Source organism: Myotis myotis, unplaced genomic scaffold, assembly GCF_014108235.1.
Source record: "Myotis myotis isolate mMyoMyo1 unplaced genomic scaffold, mMyoMyo1.p scaffold_m19_p_1, whole genome shotgun sequence".
Lineage (NCBI taxonomy): Eukaryota > Metazoa > Chordata > Mammalia > Chiroptera > Vespertilionidae > Myotis > Myotis myotis.
Genome location: NW_023416313.1, coordinates 172,922,088 through 172,948,397, shown reverse-complemented (window position 1 = coordinate 172,948,397; position 26,310 = coordinate 172,922,088). Strand labels below are relative to the sequence as shown.

General features: G+C 42.4%; 1 protein-coding gene across 7 annotated transcripts in view; it reads right to left on the bottom strand.

Annotated features, from left to right (window-relative positions):
• TCF12 (transcription factor 12) overlaps positions 1–11,476 on the bottom strand; it is a 349,545-nt gene extending 338,069 nt beyond the window's left edge. Inside the window, exons 1-3 of one of the 7 annotated variants that reach the window (XM_036302507.1) lie at positions 11,351–11,476; positions 9,048–9,144; positions 8,014–8,086 (exon numbers count right to left, since the gene is read on the bottom strand). In XM_036302507.1, coding sequence (XP_036158400.1) covers positions 8,014–8,086; positions 9,048–9,122 — 148 coding nt within the window. In that variant the 5' untranslated portion in view covers positions 9,123–9,144; positions 11,351–11,476. Of the gene's footprint in view, positions 1–8,013; positions 8,087–9,047; positions 9,145–10,046; positions 10,374–11,183; positions 11,318–11,350 lie in introns of those variants that run through there. The other 6 variants (XM_036302496.1, XM_036302615.1, XM_036302546.1 and 3 more) reach the window with 6 other exon arrangements.
• Between the last annotated feature and the right edge of the window lie 14,834 nt (positions 11,477–26,310).

Below are 26,310 nucleotides of genomic sequence, written 5' to 3'. Positions count from 1 at the left end.
CACTAAGGAAAAGATAGTATAGGTCTGCATCCCACTCTCTCTGGCCCTTAACACCAAAAATACAACTCAAAACAGGAGGAGGGCAATGCCACAGCTAAACATAATGCACCTTACTAGAACTTCCATTTTACTCAGTGATTAATTAAAACATTTATATCACACCAAATATGTTTGTGCTAGAGAGTAGAGAGTAAAATGACATGAATTTTTAAGATTTCTTCTGCTCACTTGCAAGGTATTGCTTCAGGGTACCAGGGGAGTTTATGTCCCTTCTCCTCTACCATTAAGAAAAAAGTGGAGAAGCTCTGCCCTAGAGACCAACACTTTCACCAATCTGTGTCTCCCAACTATTCTATCCTCTCAGGTCATTTTTATTTTATTTTATTGAGACTACACCTCATTCCAGGAAGAATTTCAAGTAGCTGGGGAGAGAATATGGAGAAACACTACATCCAAGTGGCGCTGCCTAAGCACTGAAGAGGGTTTTCCAAAGGTGAACACATTTCTACTCATTATTTGGGACTATACAATAGCTAGTCTACAAAAAAAAGTCTTAAGGAGAAATCAACTGCAAAAATAAAAGGTAAGGTTCTAAGATACCTGATGACTTTTCAAAACTACTCTTCTGCCTGACTTTTTAGACTTTTAACAATGTATATAACTTTATGCACTAAAAAGCAACTTTGACATGTTGCCCTAGTGGCAGCATTTCTCAAACCACCGCCCCCACCTCTAACCAGGAAACATCTCATTTTATCCAAAGTAATATGAGATAATGCCTGTAAATTGCTCAGCATAGTGCCTAGCATATAATAATAGTTCAATAAACACTGACTATAACACTGGTTATAATTATTACTATTAATAATTAATATTATCATTAGTATTACTTAAAAGGGTGCCACCCAGCTAGCAAGTCACAAAGCAATGATTCCAATTCAGCTGTCTATCTCCTAAACCCAATTCTTCCCACTGCACTATACTGTCTCTTTTATGAAAAGTCAAGAATTCAAGTGCTCTCTCACTGACAGACTCCAATTAGATTCCACTCCATTTCAATCAATACAGGTTGAAGAATTACAGGAATTCTCTCCAGTCACACACAATCCATTTATATACAAATCTATACTTCATATACAAGTGCCATCAGAGACTCCATTCATCTATAAATAAAAGCCTAAGCAACCGTTACTGCAGAACAACCAGTCGCTATGATGCATACTGACCACCAGGAGCAGACGCTCAATGCAGGAACTGCCCCCTGCCCACAGGGGGAGTGACTGCTCAGCCAGAAGCCGGGCTCACAGCTGGCAAGTGCAACAGCAGTGACGGGAGCCTCTCCCACCTCTGTGGCAGCACTAAGGAGCAGCGAGCCAAGAGGTAAAGAGAGAGCAGACAGGAGGTAAGGAGCAAGGGATCCCAGATTGTGAGAGGAATGTCCGCCTGCCAGCTTAGGCCCAATCTGAGGGACGCCCCCCCCCCCTCCAGTGCACAAATTTCATTCACCAGGCCTCTAGTCCTATATAATAAAAGCCTAATATGCAAATTGTTCAACCGGGAGTTTGACCAGGAATTGAACCGCTCGCTATCATGTGTGTTGACCACCAGGGAGCAGCACAGAACATGTGGTGCAGGCAGTGGGCGGCAGTAGAGGCACTGCGGGCCCTGATCGGTCCCAACGGTAGCGGGACCACGGTGGGGATGGTGGAGCAGGTGAGCTGGCGATGCCAGGCCAAGGCGGATGCAAGCAGGGGCCCAATTACCCTGCCAATCACCCCGCAGATGGCGACCAGCTGTGGCAGCAGGGGGTAGGGCCGCCACCCAGTTCCCAGACGCTAAGGGAGCCGAGTAGAGGGGCCTGGCCCCAATCAACGCCCCACAAGCAGGATGGTGGAGCAGGTGAGGGGGTGGCGCCAGGCCACGGCAGGGTGCCAGGCAGGGCTGCAGTGTTGTGAGGCTGGGGGTGCGAGCTGGGACTGCGAGTCTGGAGGTACAAGCTGGGACCCAAACCCCACAGGCAACCCTGAGGGATCCCACCCATGCACGAATTTGTGCACCAGGCCTCTAGTATTCTAATAAAAATTTGTGTTTTTACATTAAATAATCAACCAAAGTCACTGATTTTATATGTCTAATTCTACCATTAACATCAATTTTTGACCTGATAATTTATCTCCCTTCCTATACTAATACTATACTAATGCCTAGCTCATTCCTAGATTAGCACAATGGCTTCCTGAATAAATAAATGCTTTCCTTATCCTATTGTCTCACCACTAAAAATTCACTCCACCACAGCTCACTATTTGCCAGGCTCTGTTCTTGGAGCTTTATCTGTATTCACTCAGTCAATATGCATAACAGCTCTATGATAGCTACTATTATTAAAGCTTACAGACTGAGAAACTGAAGCACAGAGTGGTTAAGTAATTTACCCACGATCACCCAGTTAGTAAGTGGCAATTACTGGATTTGAACCCATGCAATCAGGCTCCAGATAGTAGTATATAAATATTAGCTCCTCCAGGAATGCAAGAACAGGGATCAATAAAAACCAGCTTCTCTTTCCATGAATGTTACAGTCCCTTGGAGTAAGCCAAATTCCCATTTTGGGATCTCTTTTCATGCTATTCCACATCTAGGAGGCCAGTTCTTCTCTTCCCTGATTCATTTTCCATATCTTCAAACGTCAACTCTAAATTCAACATCTATGAGTTTTCTTTAGACCAGTTCCCTGACTCCTCAGCACATCCTTTTTCTTATGGACTACATTAATTTAAACTACATTAATGTGCAGTTTTTGACATTTTTTATGTTATAAAAGTTTATCTACCTCACAATTTTACATTTTCTCTCCCTATCTACATAATAAATGCCCCCACTTTTCTTTGGTCTATATCCTTCTCCATTTCCCACCTTCCCAAAAGCTACTGGAACAGCAGGCTACACAAAGTAGATACTAAGTAAATACGCAATTAACTGATAAATCTGAGATAAACATGGCTCCACTATTTAACAAAGCAGAAAGTCATTAATTAGTCTTTTGAACTGACATATTTAAATATTTATTTTCTCATTTTATTCCCTAAATGCAAAAGCATTAGATTTATAATTTCAACATTCCCATCCAAAAAAGTGGAATTCAAAGCAGTCCTATTATGTTTTTTTTAAAGAGTGTCCACTGTCCAGAAATGGTCTTTTTTTTCTTCTTTTTTTTCAGAAGACACATTCTAATACTGTTACTTTACTCTCTTAAGGCAAGAGTTATCCAAGTCTAACAACATTAAGTAGGCAGTGACATTCCAGGCATGATTACCAATTGTTCAAGAACAGAAAGACTAGCTGGCTTTAATAAGAGATTATTCTAAATAACCCCATTAAATCTAAAGTGTGAAAACAACTGTGTTTACATTTAAGGTTTAGTATCTTCATCTTTATCTTCCTGTTCCAAGAGAATTACTTAAAAACTCAAAAAAAGGATATACCAAAGGATAGTATCCTAAAAAAAAGTTAAACTTGTATTTAAATAATTAATTATAGGCATACCACACTGTATATAATAAAGTCTCTAAAAATTGTGATCCAATCATATTATTTTTCAAATACATTATAAACCAATGACTACTGAAGGAATACTACAGGCACTACTCTGAAAAGCACACAATACTCATGGTTGTAAACTTGTCTCTAATTTTTCTGTTTTCCAAATTTGTGTTTTCATAAACAGTTTTTCTCTAAAGACTTTTTGCTACTTAACTTTTACCTTAAATGAGCCACTTAATAGCAGAGATATTTATCCTAAAATACTGTATTTTCCCTCATGTGCCTGCTGACTCTGCAGTTATTTCATTCACACTACAACTTGAAGGAAACAAATGTTTAACATGGTTTTGTTACCCACGTAAAAGCACTAAATTTGAACAAGTGTATATTACGACACATTACAGTTACTATAAATTTCAACATTGTTAGGTACACAACATGAACCACACCATACTCATAACCTTAAAATATCTTACATATAAAGGCTAAACCTATTGTCTACTTGATTTAAAGTACCATTCCTACTTACATTATAATTCAGTTGCATTGGTAAATTTTGGTTTGCTTTTTTGATTTTTTAAAATATTTTCAGCCCTGACCGGTTTGGCTCAGTGGATAGAGCGTCGGCCTGCGGACTGAAGGGTCCCAGGTTCGATTCCAGTCAAGGGCATGTACCTTGGTTGCGGGCACATCCCCAGTAGAGGATGTGCAGGAGGCAGCTGATCGACGTTTCTCTCTCACTGATGTTTCTAACTCTCTATCCCTCTCCCTTCCTCTCTGTAAAAAAAATCAATAAAATATATATATTTTAAAAATATATATATTTTCAAATTATGGTACAGGCAACTTGAAAAGCTTACTCCATGTTTAGCACGGTGAGTAGGTATTTAATAATCTTACCGTAGATTTTTTTTAAAATTACTTTAAAATTAGATGCTGTTATAAAGGGAAACACCAGGAATCTTTGTGGTGATAGAAGGGTTCTTGTATTTTGACTATATCACTATCAATAACCTAGGTGTAATATTGTACTAGTGTTGCAAATTGTTCCCACTGCAGAAAATTTGGTAAGTGTACATGGGGTCTCTGTATTGTTCCTTACAACTGCATATGAAACTACAAAAAATTAATTCAATAAAAAAATTTGCTGAAGAGCAATTTAATGAGAATTTAGTTTTCTGGCACTACAGCAACATTCTCAAAAAGCCTATGTGTACATATGAAAAATTTCTCCCTCCAGAAACTGATCAGTAACTGAGATTGAAAAACTATATACCTTTTAAAATTTAAGAGCTAAAAATAGTTTTTACAATTATTTCCAAAAATCTTGGGCAAGAACTATTATCAAAGTCGGATTTGAACAAGGAAAAGTAAAACTTTACTTGCTAGTTAAAACAACTTTCTAGATAGAAATTTCAGACAGAGAGAGTCAATATGGCTCACATACCGAATATATATCCCAAGCCTCGCAACATCTCTTATTACTTGGATTCAAAAACTAACAAAAGAAATTTTTCATATAGCACATAAACATTAAATTACTAAAAATTAAACCCAGGATCAGAACCTAGTTCCACATACTCAAACCCTAAAGTTGAGGAGACAGTGGACTTAATAAACACCTTAGCTATTTTAATTTTATTAATTCCTTTCAACAAACTTTCCTTTTATACAGTGCCCTAACAGTGCCTCACCTTTAACGCCTATAGAAATGCCTCTCAAGGTCACTGTTGAGAGCGCCTCCCAGACTCTATCATACCATGCAGAAAAATTCAGTCTTACCAGGCAAAGAAAATTAACACCTTAATGAAAAAGTGGCATTTTAACAGACTTCTCAAAACAAATAATAGTACATAATACATTCATCTTTTCCATAGTGACTTTTGATGAAGTATCAGCTATCATTAGAATTATGTGTTTTGCTTTGATTTAAAAATAACATTATGTACTCTAGCATGTATGTTTCAAAAAATTCCAAAGGTGTTATATATTATTTCTCAAGAAAATCCCATTGTGAAATTAAATCATCCTAAAAAGGACAAATAATCAAGAAAGGAAATTATACTGCACAATTATAGTCTTCAGGAGGCAAAAGGCTAGGGTTTTACAAATGACTCCAAAGACAAGAAAACTCTAATCTTTAAGTCAGCTCTTCAGAAGGAAAGTCAGATCTTTAGATCCTTATACGCCGCTGCAAACAAACAAGCATTAGGACGTATTACATATCCTTTGATATCAAGACAGATAATTCAAATATCAGTAAAATATATAAATAAAATAATACTACCATACCAATTTCTTTTAGACATTGTCTTTAAGATAAGAAATGGCTACAGGAAAACCATATCTACCAGTAAACGTACTTTGATATAAAATAATCATATGGCATGTTCCCTTCCCCAAAACTAATTATTAAAGGTCACAGCTTTTAAAAATTCTTTTCTAGATTTAAAACAAACCACACAGATAAAAATTACTATGCCCACTAAATACAAGTGCTTAAATTCAAACTTCCAATAGATAAATAACAAGTCTAACAGTTTTAAAACTAAAAAGTTCCTACTCCAAAAGATCAAATACTACAACCACTGCTACAATGTAAAAAGGAATTTTTTTTTCATATAATGCAAGCAAGGACCTACAACTTCTCCAACGCCATGTTTGTAATACACACCAAGTTCACCTACTTTTTAATTTCAGACTATAAAAATCACACCTTCTTAATTTGATGAAGTAAAAAACTAATTGTCCTTATTCTAAAAACAGAAAATATTTCTAATAGCAAGTTTCTAAATTCCATGTTATTGATATCAATGAGTGTCAGTTAAATATAATTTCCACAATTCAAGCTGGAACTACTAGCCTGAAACAGCAATATCACTATTCATTAATGAAATATACTAAGCATGTACTACATATTAGACAAAGTAAATTTGACAGTTCTTGAGAATGATTAGTTGCAAAAATTGAGACATACTCAAAACAGTAGTGCAGAAAGGAAATATAGCCTTCTTCTACATTAACTAATAATGTTCTCCCCTCTCCCCAAAAAGTGACAATATTCGAATGATTGCCAGTAAAAGGAAAGAGGTGGGAGAAGAGCTGAGGTTTGGCTGACATGTTATGGTACCCTTTTTATTAAGGATAGTATTAGCCTTAGGATATTTACAATCCAAAGTGCTTTTATTGTACTTAATATAAAATATTAAACGACATATTATTTTCCTCATAAGCTGCGATTTCATCATTAAAAATGAATTTTAGTAAATTTAAGTTATTGCATGTCTTTTAAGTAGAAATGTTTTAAATGTAAAGTGTAATAAAGTAGTAAAATGATTACTAATTTAATCTTCCTTTCTAATGTTTTGCTCTCACAGTATCTTAAGAAATCGCCATCACTTTACCAGGGGAAATAACAGTACCAGTCAAAGAGGAATTACTGTTTCAGCCCAGAGATTTGACAGCTTGTTTTTTTAAGGTGATACTGTCATGGCTTTAGGTTTTTTTTGTTTGTTTTTGTTCTTGTTTTCATCTATCTCTGAGCACTAATGAATACATTTAAACAGAAAATTATAGCTTTTGTACACTAGAATGGACCTTTAGAATGTCTTTTTTTTTTTTCACCATGAATTTTTAAAAGTTAGAAAAACAAAAATATGCATACTTAAGAAATATGGGATGTTAATGGAGCAGAGCAGTTATAAATATACAGAAGACAAATTTAAAGAGGACAGCACTAGTGTAGGAATAGGACTAATTTACCTTACTCTAAACATTATCATCATGTAATCTGAATGTATGACAGAATTCAGTCACCTAATAGGTGTCATTTGAAAATAAATCTAACTCCTTTTCGTTTATTTGTAACTTTTATTCCATTAACATTTTAAATAACCATCCACAAAATTGTTCATTTGCTGCAGACTATTAAGGGAATGGCCATCTTTTAAAATAAGCATCTTACTAATTGTTGCTTGACTCAATTCTACTTTTCATGAGCATATATTAAATAATATTATTTTACCAATTCTTTAAACCCTGGGTTACATAATGCTAATGGACTAAAAATTTAGCAAAATTTAAAAACACATATTTAAATAAACATTTTTTAAAAGATCACATATGGCCATAGTGCATTTTCTTTTGGTACTTTTCTAAATATAGAGGCATGATCTAATCCCTTATACTCAAATAAGACAATTTTCAATTTAAAAATTCATTGAAAAAGAGAATTCTTAATCCATATAGAAATTCGTAGTGAAATGTTAATAGATCCTTACAGCAACAGCCCACATTTTAGGTTTGGTTGTTTTTAATTTTAATTTTATTTTTTTTCCTGTTTTTATTTATAATTTTAACAAGACACTAAAGAATGCCATGAAGAAAGATATTAAAATACTTTATATATTTTTCTACTAAACTGTATCACAACATCAAAACATGAGGTTCTGATTTTAGACACCATCTTACCTGATCCACTGAACTGACTGCTTCCCAGTGTTGTTGGTCTGGTTTTCCCACTATTAACAGGTGGGGAAAACATCTGCAAAATAACCCAAAAGTATCTATTAGTCCTGAAATTCTAGACTTTGCAAACCAAGAGTCATCAGTTAATTACTATATTTCAGAAGGACGTTAAAATAAAATTTGAAATGTACATTCAGACCCAGAAAGGCAAATATACTGTGATACTATTTACTAACACTACTTGGTTATATTCTGTCCTGCAAAATCAGTCACTTAAATGAGACCTTCTAAGATTATGGAGTTTAAATAGTGAACTTTTGTCCATGATTGCAATTAATTAAATCTCATTACATTTACATTACATACAGTCAAAATCATATCAAATGAAACTACCACAATACACTAAGGATCCACTCTAAGTTTTACAAAGTAGGGATTGGTCCTGATTCCTAACAGCAAGCAGTTAAAAAAGGAATTCAACCATTAAAAGTAAGGGCAGTGGGCCCCTTGGTTTCAACAGATGCTTTTGAGTCACTCAATTATTACCCACCTAAAAAATTGTAAATATATACACATACACACATATATGTGTATTACAAAGATACTCAGCTCAAAAGGCTGGCTCTCTTGTAAATGACATCTCTCATGTACCACAGCTTGGGGAGAGAGATGGTTAGGAGCGTTGAAGAAAAAATAATTTTCTTCTCTCCTATGAAGTTCAAAAATCCCTAATCACCATCAGGGTCAGAGGGTGACTCAACCAAAGCTCATGATTACATTGTTTTCCTTTCAACTGGTTAAAACAAATGACCCCTTTGGCAATAAAGTTTTCAATCTGCAAGTCTAGACATTACATCAAAGTTCAGGTGTCCAACTTGGGGGAGCTGGACTCCAGCCCTGAGAACTCTGCTCAAAGCAGAGGGAGTTCGCGCTGCCTCGTCTCCACGTCGCTTCCCCCCACCTCCTTCCTTTCTCTTTCTTTCTTTTTTTCACGAAACCTCCGCAGAACCCCGCGATGCCGCGGGAAGCTCTCCTACCGCACTGAAGTCCAGCAGGTCGCTCAGCTCCTTGTCGGTCCCTATCGCGGCCATGCGCTGCTGCTGAGGATTCATCTTGGGCCACTTCTAGCGGGTCCTGAGGCAGAGGAAGAACCGGGCTCAGCCAGCGACCACCGAGGGGATGGAGCGGGGCTGGCTCCCCACACCCCAGTCGGTCCCCGCGCCGCGTGGGCAGGGGGCGGGAGAGCCGGGAGCCCGCGCCCGGTCCGCGACTCCACGCGTTCCTCTCGGCGCGGCGGCCCGGGAGCGACGCCGCGGCCCCCGCAACTCACCGCCTCTCCCGCAAGTTTCCGGGCCGGTCCCTTTTTCCCTCCGCGGCGCCCCCCGCCCCGCGCCGCCGCCGGGAGCTCTGCGCGCGCGGGGCCGGCCCGGGCGGGGGTCTCGCGGGGCGGGCGCGGGGCGCTCGGGCGTCCGGCGAGCCGGGCGGCGGCGGGGGAGAGGCGAAGCGACTATCGGGCTCGGCAACAATAGACCCGACAAGTTGCAGGGGACGGAACGCGCCGCTCGCAGGCCCGCGGCCGCGGCCGCCGCCGCCCGGACCGCCCCGGCGGGCCCCGGGGGTCGCCAGGCTCCCCGCGGGCGCCCCAGGGGCGTCGGTGAAAAGAAAACAGAAACACCGACAACTAGTCCCGCTCGCGCCCGGAGTCCTCCTGCCCAGCTCGGCTTCCTCCCACTTGGGCTGCCCCGCCGGCGGCCGGCCGGCCCCGGACCCGCGGAACAATGAGCCGGGCTCGGCGGCCGGAGCAGCCCGCTCTCCCAGGCGCCCCGAGCCCAGAACCGAACGGGGCCCCCGCGCAGGCCGAGCGCGCCGCCCGCCCGCGGGCCTGGCCGCCCCCACTCCGCTCCCCAACTTGGAGGGGACCCCGGGCTCGCTCGGTACAAAGGGGCACGGAGTTGGGGCGCGGGCCGGGGACGCCTCCGCTCCGGCAGGGACGCCCCGCCGCGGCGCCCCCCTCCCGCCCGCCTGCCCTCAATTACCTGCCGCCCCGTCTCCGCATCCAACCACCCCGATTAAAGTTCACTTTGGCCGGCAGCGCGGGCTCCGGCGTCCCCGCGCACCGCCCGGCGGCTCGGGTCACTTTGCCCCGCGCGAGCTCTCGGATCCGGGCGGGGGAGGCGGCTCTCGGGCCTGGCCGCCCCTTCCTCCCGGGGCGGGCTGGCGGTCCCCCCGAATAGAACTTGTGGGTCTCCTCAGGCGGACATTTTTTTCGCTGAGGCGGCCTCAGCACCGCGCTCGGCTCGGCTCCGGATCCCTCCGCGCCGGGAAGAGCTCGGCTTAACCCCTTCGTCCCCGGCCCGCGCCCGCCGCCCGCCCGCGCCGCCGCTCCGAGGAAGTGGGGCCGGCGCGGAGGGGGCGGGGAGGAGCCGGCGGGAACGGGGAGGGGCGGCCGCGGGCCGGTGGACAAAGCCCGCGGCGGGGCGCGGCGGGCCGGAGCCGGGCTGGCGGGGAGGGGCGGGAGCCGCGCGCAGGTACCCGCGAGGCAGGGCCGCCCGCCCGCCCGCTGAGGACGCCGCCTCCGGGCCCTCGGGAGCGGGACGCCGGGCTCCGCGGCGCCGGCTCCAGCTGGTCCCGCTCCGGCCGCGGGCCCCGAAGCGGAGCAGCGCGGACGACCCTGCGGGCCCATCTGGAGGCGCTGCCCGGGCCGCCAGCCCGAGGACGCAGCGCCTGAGGCTGCTGTTCCCGGCGCGCGGCGGGGCCCGGAGTGCCAGCCCCGGGAGGCTGCGCCCCGCTGGGCACGGAGGGTGCGTGCGTGGGGAAGGGACGCCCGGCCGCCTCGGTCCGCACTCGGAGTCGGTGCGGTGGGTCCGATGTGCTGCCGAGCGGGAGGCAGAAGGGGCAAAACCTCGCTCCGACCACACAGCTGCGCGGGCTGCAGGCTCCCCGATACTGCACTCACTCAGGCCCCCGCGTCTACAGTCCTCCCTGCCCACCCGAACCCCGCTCGGGGCCGGCAAACTGCGCGGCGGGACGCGCTCTTGGACACGGACCAAACCGGCCCCCCCTCCGTTTGACCCAGGGAGAGGCGGTCGCGCAGCCACTGTCTTGGCGCACGTTCTGAACTTGGCCTAAAGCACCCCCCCACGCGGGATAGAAAGAAGACAAAATAACTAAACCTCAATTCCTTCCGATTCGGGGATGGGAGGAAGGTTTTCTCTAATGGCAGCCAGTGTTTTCACTCGTTGGGGGCAGTGAGTGCAGTAAAGACGAGGAAGAGCCAGGGGGGAGAAACGCTGAAGAAAGGAGGCATCCGAAGTAACAAATGGAAGGACGCAGCCAGTACCTTGAGGGTAACTGCCAGGGCAGGGAGCCTTGGGAGCCCAGACTTGGAGAGAAGCACGGAGGGCGATTCCCTCTGCACACAGGCAGTTCCCAGTTACTTGATTACAACCGGAGCTGTCCAGCGGGAGAAGGCAATTGTAGCTTGGGGTAGGGATTTCCATGACGTCAATGGCTACACCCTGGACCTTGTGCCAGATCCTGTGTAGCCTCCCCTTTATCCACTCCTCCTTACCTAGGTGTGTACACACACACACACACACACACACACACACACACACACACACGCTTCTTCGGGTCACATCCCTGCCCTGGCTGGGTCCTGGAGTATATGGTTCCAGTATAAGCAAGTTAGCATAAATCCAACTAAAATAAACCAGCATGTTCGCTCACATCCCCTGCTGCAGTTATTGGTCAGCAGCGGGTATAACACAGTTTGGGCCACTGAGAAGAGCAATTTGCTGGGGACTTGTGGGAAAGTTTTTATTTGTTTGTTTTTATATTCCAAGACAGTTTTAGAGGCAACCTGCATGTACTCAAAAATCAAGGTTTCATAAAAACTCAAAAATTGAAGGCATGTTACCAGAATGTTCGATGGGGGGGGGGGGGGGGGGGGGGGGTCCCCAGAGCTCTGGACTGTAGGCAGCCATCTCCCATCCACGAGGTCCAGCCAGGTTAAAATAAAGCAGACATGGGGAAAGCATAGGCAGAAAGAAATGTGATCTCTGATTATGTTTTTGAGCCTCTGATCAAGCAGCTTCTGAACCCATCAATTAAACCAACAGGATTGGAGTTTTCTGCTATTTGTAACCTAGTGTGTTGTAAGCAATATAGGCCCAATGGCTATACACCAGATGGGAAGTCTGACAAACTTTTAAGGCCCCATTCTAGAGGTAAGATTCGATGGCTCAGAGAAGTCTTGGGAAATGGGGAAAGTATATAATCCCATCTGAAAGATTTACGCTCTTTTCAAGAGAAAAGGAAAGCGACTTTCTTCTCATCCTTCTCATACAATTAATTCACAGAAAGAAATAGCTGTCTGCCCAAACACTCAGTCATGGAGCTCCCTCACTTCTTTGAGGGACTGAATAGTGAACTTTTCCTAACTATTATGGGCCATATCATGTTATACTTTATTTTCCTCAAGGAGATTGTGTACTCCTTGAGGGCTGGGACTGCCATGCAGCTGTCTGTACTATGCACTTAACATAGTGCCAATGCATAATAAACACGTTATTTATTTTATTTTTTTGTTAATCCCCACCCGACAATATTTTCCCATTGATTTTTAGGGAGATGGACAAGAGATGGAACGACAGAGAGAAACATGGATTGGTTGCCTCCTGCATGAGCCCTGACCAGAATCGAGCCCAGGACCCTTTGGTCCACAGGCCAATGCTCTATCCACTGAGAAAAACTGGCTAGGGCCATAATAAACACCATTTGACACTATAACATGATCCTTTTTCAATGCTGAAATGTTAGCTTTGCATGTATAAATAGGGGAATATCATTCCCACCAATCCCATAATATTCCTGACATATATGGAAGATTTTTAAAAGTATAAAACTGGAATTTTGTGTCACTTGTGACTTATTTCTGGGCCTTTGCTGACCTTGCTAGATAGAGCCAGAAGACTTTATTGAAAAGCTCAGAGAGAAACAACCAGTAATACAAATTCAGTGATAATTAATAGAACTGTTTCTATAGAGTACATTAATCAATATCAACAAATCATCATTGAAATCTATTTAATGAACATTTCTTACATTCAAGGCATAGTGCTAAATGCTGTGAGAAAGAGTCTCAAACCCACCCTGCCCTCAAGAAAGTTATAATCTGATAGATTTTAGTCCATTCACCTTAGCCTGCTATTGGGCAGACACGGGAGTTCTGTCAGCATTGTTTCAGTCCTTACTTTCTAAGAGGTCCCCTTACCCCCCACTCTCCACTAGAAAATACACACAGTTTTATCAGTGAGACCTGAGTTACCCAGAGAAACCTTTAGAGGCAAAAGGAAAAACAGCCAAAGCAATGGGCTTTGCTTCCTTAGGAGATTTGGCTTGACCTTGATCTCTTGTTTAGAAGGCAAGTATCCTAGAAAGCTCAGAGAAAGAGTTGTTGGAAGCGGGAACAGAATAGGGCTCATCAAGTGAAGGGGCAGGTTGCTATCTAGTTGAAGTGACTGGCCTCCTAGTATTATCCACCTAGAACCAAAGTAGATGGCTAATGTGCTCCCTTGTAGCTCCCTCCTCCTTTGGAGAACAGCTAGGAGTCCATGCTTTTTATTCCACCACAGCTATAGCCTTGGGACTAAAGGAAACAGTTTTATGTAACAGCTTAATAAGAAGTATTACCTTCAGTTCATAGAGCTCCCATTACTAATGAACTAAAAGCCAAGATTCTACTAGTCATCAACAGTCCTCTCTCCTCATTCTCTTCTACCAGCCAAAGGTAATCCTCACCTTTGTGGGATTTTCTGGTATAGATTTTGCTTTTTCTCTGTGTTCATAGATAGAAAAAGTTATCTACTCCCTGCTAGTGTCATTTTTTATTCAAGCTTATAAATAGTTTGTATGAATGCTATTTTCAGATATGATAATATAGATATTCCCTAATGCCCCATCTCATATCTAATGTCTTTTTCCCCTTTAGGGTTCCTTCTTGCATATTTCATAAAAGCATATGTTTACACAAAAATCAAAATAAATGCAAATGTCAGGGGAAAAAACTGTCACTCTAAAACATCAAATTTAGAGAGTCACATTTTAATTTTAAAAACTCAGTATAGTTAATCAAATTCAATGAATAATAATCTCTCTTTTCCATATTCTGTGTGAATCTTGGCACAGGACCTAGTATATAGTGGATGATCAATAATATTTGTTGAGCCCAGCTAGCATGGCTCAGTGGTTGAGCATCAAACTGTGAACCAGGAGGTCACAGTTTGATTCCCAGTCAGGGCATATGCTTGGGTTGCAGACTCCATCCCCAGTGTGAGGCTTGCAGGAGGCAGATAAGTGATTCTCCTCTTTGATGTTTCTCTCTCTCTTTCTCTCCTCTCTCTCTCTCCTTCCCTCCCTCTCTGAAATCAATAAAATATGTTTTTTTAAATAATATTTGTTGAAAAATGAACAGTTCTGTATTTCTTAGTAAAATTTTTTTCAAATATTTGTATTATAGAAAATTTCAAACTTATTTTAAAAGGTAGACAGAGTTGCCCAGCCAGGTGTCTCAGTGGTTGTAGCATTGTCCCATACACCAAAATGTTTTGGGTTCTATCCCCGGTTGGGCCTGTATACAGGCAACCAATCAACCAATTGATGTTACTCTTTCACATCAATGTCTCTCTCTCTCTCTCTCTCTCTCTCTCTCTCTCTCTCTCTCTCTCTCTCTCCCTTTCTATAAAACATACCCTCTGGTGAGGATTAGTTTAAAAAAAAAGTAGAGTAATAATAACTTCCATGTATTTAATAAGTATGGATTCTTCTATTTTCTATCTTATTCCTGCTTTAAGTTAAAATAAATCCAGAATGCCATCTCATGTCATAAAATGAATTTTTAAGGATTAAAAGCATGAGGATGCAAAGGAGACAATGGCAACAAAATTTGAGAAGACTTTTAGCTGGAAAAGTAAGAGTGATAAAAAAAAAAGTAGTAAACTAGCCCTGACCGGCTTGGCTCAGCGGATAGAGCGTCGGCCTGCGGATTCAAGGGTCCCAGGTTCGATTCCAGTAAAGGGCATGTGCCTTGGTTGCGGGCACATCCCCAGTGGGGAGTGTGCAAGGGGAAGCTGATCGATGTTTCTCTCTCATTGATGTTTCTAACTCTCTATCCCTCTCCCTTCCTCTCTGTAAAAAATCAATAAAATATATATTTAAAAAAAAAAAGTAGTAGACTAACAAAACATACTCTTAAGGCAGCAATGAGTCAAAATCAATCACCAAACCCATATATTCTTTAAGGTTGCCAAAAGACTCTAACTAGACATAACTAGTCACCAAAAGACTCTTAACTAGTTGCTCTTGAAGTGAAGTGAGGAAAGAGGGAAATACTATAGGGAGGATTCTTTGCAAATCTGTTTATAAAGCAATCAGATCCCCAGATTTCTTTCAAAACTCCATGCAGTCAGGCAAACAAATGCCTCCCTCTTATCTAGGTAAAATACTGCAAACTTATTCTCTGCAGGTAGTGAACCAGGAGACCTCTGAGGGGTCAGGAGATTAAACGAATATTTGTATATTGGATGCTGAGGAACCCAGATATCTTTACCAACTTGACTCCCAGATTTTAGCAGCCAGATTTTCAACTTCCAAGGAGGAGGTTAGAAGATCCTTCCATGTGGAACCTGATCAACCCAAAGGAAAGACCTGAAGGTACTGACATTGGAGTTTCCCCAATTATGAGCTCAAACAAATCACTCTACAGGTAAGTTTATGGCTAACCAAACCTCATTTTGTTGCCCTATTCTTAAGTATGGAGCAGACAGTCAGGATTATCAGACATTTGAAGGAAACCACTATCATGTAAGACATTTAGAATTGAAGACAGAAAAGTGTAAATGGGGGGTGGGGGGGGGGGCGTGGATGATAAACAAGAAGAGAAAGGTAAGGAAATTTCCTAGAAAGGAGAACAAAAAGTCAGAGAATCAATGAAATAATCTAAGAAAAACTCCCCAAACTGAAGTACATGAGTTACCAAATTAAATGTGTTCACCAAGAGCTCACCACATCAGATAAAAGTAGAGCTATACCAAACCATGTGACCAGGAATTGTGAGTATACTGCAGACAAAGGGAAGATCTTTAAGCTTCCAGAGAGAACACAAAACAGGACAAAAGCAAAGGATTAAAAACAAAACAGCATCCATTGCTCCACAACAACACTGGAAACTAGAGGGAAACAGAGCAAGACCTTTAAACATTATGGGAAAAAAAAATATTTGCTAAGTGGATTAATTAATTGGAAGTATTTTGAAAATAACTCTATATATCATTTTAAAACCAAATAGTACTTGTATTTAGTTTTGATCAATGTGAGTTAGGGATACAGAAATACACCCATGTCCCAAATAGAACACACAGTGGCATCACCTGAAAATACACATACAGTTTTTGCTTTCTATTTTCTCAGCATCTCTAAGGGGCATTTTAAAATTACTAGTGGCTTCTGGATTTTGGTGAGCAAATAATCCTTTTATTTAATGCATTCTCTTTTGAACATAGACAAATTCAATATACATATTTCTTATAGTCAGATCTCATTTATTCACTACAATGAGAAAAACATTTCAAACAGCATATACCATTTTAGAACATATCTTAGCCAAGTAGTTGAAGAGAAAGGTGCCTAGAAACTAGGACAACTAACAGAACTGTCTTGGAAAAGCTGACAAACACTAAACTGCTCCACCCACATACCCAGCCATTGTTTGCATACTGGTGTAGAATACCAACAGAAACTGAAGACATCCCACCGCAATGTAAGCTCCATGGGGGCAAAAAAACTGCAAAAGAATGGTAGTGGACATTTGTCATAGTCATGAATGTCCACCATCTCCTTTTTTTAAAATACTTTTTTATTTTTTTCACTTCAGAGAGGAAGGGAGAGGGAGAGAGATAGAAACAGAAGAGATGAGAGAGAATCATTGATTGGCTGCCTACAGGGATAGAGCCCACAACCTGGCATGTGCTCTTAACTGGAATCGAACCCAGAACCCTTCAGTCCGCAGGGTGATACTCTATCCACTGAGCCAAATCAGCTAGGGCTGTCCACCATTTCTTAAACAGTCTTTCTGTATTAAAGGACATTACCATGGAGAAACCAAGATGGCGGCATAGGTTAACGCCGGAGTTTGCTGCCTCGAACAACCACTTCAAAAATACAACTAAAAGACAGAACGGACATCATCCAGAACCACAGGAAGGCTGGCTGAGTGGAAGCTCTACAACTAGGAGGAAAAAGAAAAGCATACCCAGACTCAGAGGAGGCGCAGTGCTGAAGTAAAATACTAAGGTGCGGAGTGCATGCGGAGCAGGCTGGCGGCTAAGGGCGCGGTTGTCTGTTTCAATCAGGAGGGAGTCTCAGACTCTGAGCTCCAGATCCGGGCAAGTCTCTAGGGACCCAGGCTCAAATGGGACTGTCTGGCTTCGGTCGGAACTCGAAGGCAGCTTTCTCTCCGAGGTTTGCAGCGATTGCTGGGACTCTGAGAGGCAGAGCCCCTGGGGATGGGACTGAGAGCAGCCATAACTGCTCGCTCCGCCTGCCCTGTAGATCCCCTGGGACCTGCCCAAGCCCTGCACAGAGGCTTTTGCCGGATAGCCTCAGGCAAAAGCTAGATTAGCACTGCCCTAGAGATCCAGCACAGAAGTTTTCCCACTGCAGACACAGCTGATTCTCATAGCCAGTTTGCCTGGAGGCCAAATCTGCCCCAGTATTCCCTACAGCAATCAAGGCTTAACTACAACAAGACTGCGCACAAAGACCACAAGGGGGTGCACCAAGAAAGCATAAAAAATGCGGAGACAAAGAAACATGACAGAAATGGAGGATATAGAGCTCAAAACCACACTTTTAAGGTCTTTCAATAATTTTCTGGAAACGGCCGATAAACTTGATGAGATATACAAGAAATCTAATGAGATCCTCGATGTTGTGATAAAGAACCAACTAGAAATTAAGCATACACTGACTGAAATAAAGATTATTATACAGACTCCCAGCAGCAGACCAGAGGAGTGCAAGAATCAAGTCAAAGATTTGAAATGCGAAGAAGCAAAAAACACCCAACCGGAAAAGCAAAATGAAAAAAGAATCCGAAAATACGAAGATAGTGTATGGAGCCTCTGGGACAGCTTCAAGCGCACCAACATCAGAATTATAGGGGTGCCAGAAGATGAGAGAGGGCAAGATATTGAAAACCTATTTGAAGAAATAATGACAGAAAACTTCCCCTTCCTGGTGAAAGAAATAGACTTACAGGTCCAGGAAGCACAGAGAACCCCAAACAAAAGGAATCCAAAGAGGACCACACCAAGACACATCATAATTAAAATGCCAAGAGCAAAAGACAAAGAGAGAATCTTAAAAGCAGCAAGAGAAAGAACCTCAGTTACCTACAAGGGAATACCCATACGACTGTCAGCTGATTTCTCAACAGAAACTTTGCAGGCCAGAAGGGAGTGGCAAGAAATATTCAAAGTGATGAATACCAAGAACCTACAACCAAGATTACTTTATCCAGCAAAGCTATCATTCAGAATTGAAGGTCAGATAAAGAGCTTCACAGATAAGGAAAAGCTAAAGGAGTTCATCACCACCAAACCAGTATTATATGAAATGCTGAAAGGTATCCTTTAAGAAGAGGAAGAAGAAGAAAAAGGTAAAGATACAAATTATGAACAACAAATACGCATCTATCAACAAGTGAATCTAAGAATCAAGTGAATAAATAATCTGATGTACAGAATGAACTGGTGATTATAATAGAATCAGGGACATAGAAAGGGAATGGACTGACCTTTTTTTTTGGGGGGGGGGGAAGGAGTGTGGGAGAGACTGGACAAAAATCGTGCACCTATGGATGAGGACAGTGGGTGGGGAGTGAGGGCGGAGGGTGGTGTGGGAACTGGGAGGAGGGGAGTTATGGGGGGAAAAAAGAGGAACAAATGTAATAATCTGAACAATAAAGATTTAATTAAAAAAAATAAATAAAGGGCATTACCATGATAGGACTCTTGCCTCCCTAACATGTAAGTCATAGCCCAAAATTTTTACAGCCAGAACACAGACTTACGACGTAGGCACCTGCAGACTTTGGTTCAGAAATGAGCAACACAAGAAAACAGGCTATGGTTGGAGCTGCCATATTGTCATTTGGTTGTTGTTGGTCTTTTTCCTTATTGATTCTGATACACACTGAAGTTTGAGAAAAAGTGTTTTAGAATCTAGGTGGCCCTGTGAGGTCCTTAATGCCTCAGAATAATAAAGATGAACATGAAGTGAGCTGTTAAAGTATATTTATCTTAAATAGATAATGACCATTGGAGAAATGTGCTTATCAAGATGGAGCCGGGGTAGCTCAGTTGGTAGAGCGTAGTCCCACTAACCAAGGTCGTGGTTCAATCCCTGGTCAGGGCACATATGAGAATCAGCCACCGAATGCATACTAGTAAATAAGTGGAGCAACAAATCAATCTCTGTCTCTTCCTTCCTCCCTCTCTCTACAATCAATAAATAAACTTAAAAAACAATAGCAACAAGCTGGAGCAATGCTATACGAAATAAAGTGAGAATAAATTAAAGGTTTTTAAATAGTTGCCAAAAGCAAAAGTTATTACTGGCGAAAAGTCTAGAAAAAGGGCCTAGGTTAACACCAAGTTCAGCTCTCACCATGTGTCATATCTTTTTGCACTAGTTATTGGTAGCTTCAGCAAATGTAGTCTATTGTAGTAAATTTATTGTTTAACACTTAACACTTCCCAAAAAATCAGGAGAATACATAATCAATATCCTCAAGCTTTTAGGTGCATATGCTGTTTTCTCTCAACTAGGAACTCTTTTGGGGTAAAAAATGTATTTCCCTTTTCTTACTGATAACTGCATCTTCTCTCTAACCCCAATAATCCCTCAGTAATTGTTTATTAATTGTGAGAAATTGTATTTTCAGTATAAGTTGCCTGTCTTGAATTCATTCCCTGGGTGATTTGGTAAAAATGAATTGATTGAGCTGGGTTGTATGATTTAGATTGCATTTAATTATCCACACTTTCCTTTTAGAGGAGTTAGGAAACAATTGTTCTCATGTACTGCAGAAATATTTTATTTTGGGACCATCTGTTGAATTCCTAATTTCACTGAAACAGCATTTTTATGTAATTGCAGATTACATTTGGTGATTGGCACATTCTTCTCTAAATCCAAAATAACTTACTATAATTTTTCTTGTTTCATTTGCATTATAGCCTACAGGATTTAAAAAAATTGTTTTTAAGCTTTAAACATATTACCTTCAGCTTTTAAACTATATTCAGTAGCATGATAAAAGGATGCCATTGAATATTTTAAACATCTTTTACTTCCTCTGGAATTGGGAATGAAACCTGAGGAAAATACTAGATAGGACTGACTCATTGTTTCCTAGTCTTTGGCTACCCTCCTCCACTCTATTCCTAATGGTCTGATGGTATTCCATCTTGATTTTCCTCCAACTTTAATAAAGTATGCTTGATGGGATTAAAACTGGCAAAGATATACACTTTGCTTTCTAAACCTCAGAGCTTACATTTAGTCTTTAGATGTGACCTAAACTAGGATTAAAGTGAAAATGAAAGCATTAATAAACACCTAGAATATACTTCCATTTCCTTCTGTAGCGCTTTTATTTGAACAAGCGATTTAGTGCTTTATTTCTCTTTTAGCCCAATACTGCAGTTTCCTTAGAAATGCAGTTTCACTACATTCATTTGTTGAATCCAAGTGTTCTGATTTGTTTTTTGATGAGCTCTGCAAGAACAGAAGCACTAATCTATAAGAAAAAAAAAAAACTCTCTAACTTGGCTCTCCCAAAGTGCTCCTGTATTGACTTGTGTGACTGTCAGTCACACTTGAGTGGAGCCCGCAATGCTAATGAGATCAAAATCATAGACGTAAACCCAAAGGATCTGTTAACTTCTGTCAGAGAAGCAGGGGTCTCTTCACTGCAGATCAGTCTTCTATTCCTGACTATCTCAAAAAGTACTGGTCCCAGAAGGACAGGACACAGAGTGCCACTGGCCCATCAATAACATCAAGTAGGTGTTGCTTTTTGCTCCACCTAAGAAATGAACTGATTCAGAGATAGATACATGTAGAGAACTTATAGAAAGGAACTATTTGAAACACTACAGTGATTGGGTAATGGGTAAGAAAGTGGGAAAAGGGGTGGACATAAGCTCAAGTGGAAACTAATTTTCTGCATTTATGTTACAGACTTGAAAGTGAGAGCATATTCTAACACAATTTTAAAATATAATTCTTTTATAGAAATGTTCAAACACCTACAAAAGTAGTAAAAATAGTATGCTGAATGTCCTTAAACCTGCCACCCAGCTTCAACAATTATTCAAGCATTCCTACCTCCAGATTAATTTGAAGCGAACATCAAATCATTTCATTCACAAATAGTTCAGCAAATATATCTAAAAGATAGGATGCATCTAAAAAATATAATGAAGACATCATTATCACATCTACAGTGTTTATAAAATGCCATTTCATCATCAAACATTCACAAAGTAAATATAGATGGATACTGTAGCTAAAGCTGCCATGACCATGAGAATGCAGATATCTCTTCAAGATAGTTATTTCACATCAAATTTCCTCCAATTGCTACACAAATGGTTTTTGTTACAGTTAATATGTTTAAACTAGAGACCCAGTGCACGAAATTCATGCACTGGGGGTAGGGGGGTCCTCAGCCCAGCCTGTGCCCTCTCACAGTCCAGAACGCCTTGGGGGATGTCCAGAACCCCTCGCTCCTTACCTCCCACCTGCTCGCTGCTCCTTAGCAGAGGCAGGAAAGGCTCCCACCACCGCTGCTGCACTTGCCAGCCATGAGCCCAGCTTCCTATGGGAGCGCACTTACCACCAGGAGGCAGATCCTGCATTGAGAGTCTACCTCTGGTGGTCGGTGCGCATCATAGTGACCGGTCATTCTAGTCATTCCATTGTAAAGGTCGCTTAGGCTTTTATTATATAGGACTAGAGGCCCGATGCACAAAAATTTCTGCACTCGGGGCGGGGGGTCCCTCAGCCCGGCCTGTGCCCTCTCAAAGTCTGGGACCCCTCGGGAGATAACAACCTGCTGGCTTAGGCCTGCTCCCGGGTGGCAGAGGGCAGGCCCAATCTCTAGGTGCAGCCCCTGGTCGGGCTCAGAGCAGGGCTGATTGGGGAGTTGGGGCGCCGGCCCTGTCATGCACAGAGCAGGGTGGATCGGGAGGTTGCGATGCCACCCTCAGTCATGCTCAGGGTAGGGCCGATTGGGGGGTTGGGGCACCGCCCCCTGTCACACTCAAGGGAGGGTCGATGTGCAGGTTGCGGCACCACCCCCTATCACGCACAGAGCAGGGCCCATCAGGGCGGTTGGGGCTCCGTACCCTGTCACGCACAGAGCAGGGTCGATCAGGGGGTTGGGGAGCTCCCCCCTGTCACGCACAGAGCAGGGCCCATCAGGGGGTTGGGGAGCTCCCCCCTGTCACTCACAGAGTAGGGCCGATAGGGGAGTTGGGGCACCGCCCCCTGTCACACACAGAGCAGGGCCGGTCAGGGGGTTGGGGCACCGCCACTGTCACACTCAAGGCAGGGCCGATGGGGAGGTTATGGCTCTACCCCGTCACACACAGAGCAGGGCCCTTGGGGGGGGGGGGGGGGGTTTGGGGCGCCACACCCTGTCACATATAGAGCAGGGCTGATCAGGGGGTTGGGGCGCCGCAGCCTGTCACACACAGAGCCGCAGGGCAATCAGGGGGTTGGGGAGCTCCCCCTTATCAGGCACAGAGCATGACTGATCAGGGGGTTGGGGCGCCTTCCCCTGTCATGAACAGAGCAGGGCGGATAGGGAGGTTGTGGCCCCGCCCCCTGTCACACACAGAGCCGCAGGGCGATCAGGGGGTTTCGGCGCTGCCCCCTGTCACGCTGATCCTGGTGCCGGGAGGCCTCACGGCTCCACTGATCCCAGTGCTGGGAGGCATATTACCCTTTTACTATATAGGATAGAGGCCTGGTGCATGGGTGGGGGCTGGCTGGTTTGCCCTGAAGGGTGTTCTGGATCAGGGTGGGGGTCCCCACTGGGGTGCCTGGCCAGTCTGGGTGAGTGGCTGAGGGCTTTTTTCAGGCTGGTGGGTGACTGAAGCTCCCAATCACTCCTTTTTTTCTTTCTTTTTTTTTTATTCTGGGCCAGCTTTAGCTCTGAGGCTCCAGCTCTTAGGCCTCCGCTGCTGAAAGCAGGTTTCTGGCCTTTGTTTACCTTCTGTATTTGAAACAATGTTGCAATCCTGCTGGCTGAAGCCCGGCAACTAAAGCAGGTTTCTGGGGTTTTGTTTAGCTTCTATATTTGTAACATAGTTGCTTAGAGTTGCAGCTCAGAGGCTGGCAGCGGCAGGCGGGGAACGTTGGAGTCCTCCATCACTGAAGCAAGCAAGCCTCCTGTTCGCTTTAAGCTGCCTGGCTGCTGGCCGCCATCTTGGCTGGCAGTTAATTTGCATACTGCCCTGATTAGCCAATGGGAAGGTAGCGGTCGTACACTAATTACCATGTTTCTCTTTTATTAGATAGGATAGGATTGGATCCAAATAGGATCCACACAGTGAATTTTTTGATAAGTGTTAAGCCTGTTCATCTATAGCTTCCGCTCTTTCTCTTTCAATTGGTTTGTTAAAGCAAATTGTGTTCTTTGTCCTGTAGGATTTTCCATAATTTTGTTTTTCTATTTGTATCTCTACTGGTGTCATTTAATATGGTCCTTTATCACCTGTATTTTCTGTAAATTATTATTTATATCTATAGCTTTGATCAAATTCCAGTTGGAATTTTTGTTTTTAATCCTCATCCAAAGACATGCTTAGAGAGAGGGGAGGAAAGAGAGAGAGAGAGAGAGAGAGAGAGAGAGAGAGGCATTGACGTGAGAGAGAAACATCTATCAGGTGCCTTCCCTACCTGCCCCAATCAGTGGATCAAACCCTAGATCCATGTATGTGCCCTGATGGGGAATCAAACTGGCAACCTTTTGGAGCACAGGATGAGGCTCAACCAACTGTGCCACTCCAGCTGGGCTAGTTTGATTTTTAGCAAGTATATTTCATATGTGATGTTACATACAGGAGGCAAGTACTGTCTGCTTATCTCTCTTTTTGTGAAGTTAGTCATAGATCATTTCCTAGTTGCATTATTTCATTGGAGATTAGAATGTAATGACATTCTATTATTTCTATATCTATTATTAGCTGAAAATCTCTGTAAAGAGAAACTTCCTCCCATCAACTATTTGGTTACCCTGAGATAGTATGTGTATGTGAGAAGTAAGATAAATACTTGATTCATTTTCTTTATTTACCAGTTTTCAGTAAAATGAGTCCATTTCTTTACATTTTCCAAGGGTATCAATAGAATTTTTGTTTGAGAGTTTCAATCTGAGCTAGTAGATTTAAATGTATATATAATATGCTTCATTCCATTACAGTTATTCTTATTCATACTCAAAGAGGATTGACAAATGGAAGCATCTTCAAGTTAGTTTCTGGGTCCCTTTTGATTTGACCCAGAAGTCTTTGATACTTACCATCTGATATGACAAGATGTTCCAGGATCATCTTGTAATTTCCTGCTTCAATTGTAGAATCAGCCATTTCTCCAAGGACATCTGGAAAAAATATTTTGTAATGCTTGCATCCTATGCATATGCCATTATTTATTTAACCAGTTCACTATTGAGGAGGAAGAGGCTTCAGATAGGTTCTAACTATTCCCTATTATGAATTAAGTACTTAGCTATGTTATAGAAATAGCATGTATAAGTGACTTGAAGATATACTTATAAATGTTTATTTTCCCCCTATTATTTAATTTTAAAGAAAGGCTAGTCAATTGGCCCATTTATGCTCTGGCCCTAAACCAGGGCACATCATTCAGCCACTATAGACATTGGCTTCTAGGGTGGAGCTTGCATACAATTAATTAAAAAGTGGCAATAAACATAACATAAAACTTGTGGTGGAGGGAGACTCTGTATGTTTAATGCCAACACTTATCAGCCCCTCAGGATATTTTATTTGTTGGAACTGCCATCCTGCTCATAGTCCTTGGACATTTCATCATGAGCCAAGAGATAAGATAAGGCTTGGGAGGAGTATGACAAATGGAAGATTTTTGTTGATAAACTATATTGGAGGTGGCTCACTGATAACTGCAAAAAGTTATAAATCACCATTTCCCAACCAACCAAAATTCCCTGTTTGGCTGATTGGAAATATTTGGACTGGCTAAAGTGCTAAGCGAATTAAGCTTTTTTCCAAAGAAATGCAATTGGCATACATTTTTTAGTATTAACATTTTTCTTTAATTTTTGAATGTCATGCATCTACTTCCAATGGATATATCCTACACTCTGAAAGCTGTTTTTCTAAAACTCCTGAGCATAGACAGCAACCCCTTTCTTTAGGAAGAAAATGAAATTATAATAGAAGTTTCCAGAGGGAAGTCAACAGTGATTGTCACCACTTATTTCCTTTATATATAGTACTTAATTTATGTAATCAGGTTCTGTGGGATAACGTTGTTATTGGTCAAAACTCATTAAATGAATTTAGTTGCAATTCAGAGGTATACTGAAAATTAACTTTTATCCTACAGAACAGTTAACATTCAGGGTCAACAGAACATTCACTTTTCATATTATAGGGGACCCTCAAGCATTAAATGCTTACACAGAATACAGAGAGGGCTTGGAACTGTAGAGTTTGTATATCTGATATCATGATACTTATAGTTTACCTTGCCAAAAGAGAAAAGTGATATAAATGCTTTCCTATAGGCAGTTATGTTAATTTCCCTTTCTTTTTGTTCATTTATGTTCGTTGCTAGGAGAGAGTTTTGTGGATGAACACGATTGCCAGATAATACTGTTTACCCAGTTAAATTTGAATTTTAGACACACAAGGAATAATTTTTATTATAAGTATGTCCTAAATATTTCATGGAACATATTTATTCTAAAATATGGTTTGTTTGTATTTAATTGGGGGTCCTGCATTATATCAGGCAATCCTATGGATGAATAAAGCCTAATAACTGACTTTTGAAAATTAAAAAGAACTGCATGGTCCTGAGTGCTTGCAGCATCTGCCTACACACCAAAGGGTCTCAGGTTTGATTCCTGGTCAAGTTTTGACCTCCCCTACTCCCCTGCCGGTCAAGGGCACGAGTGTG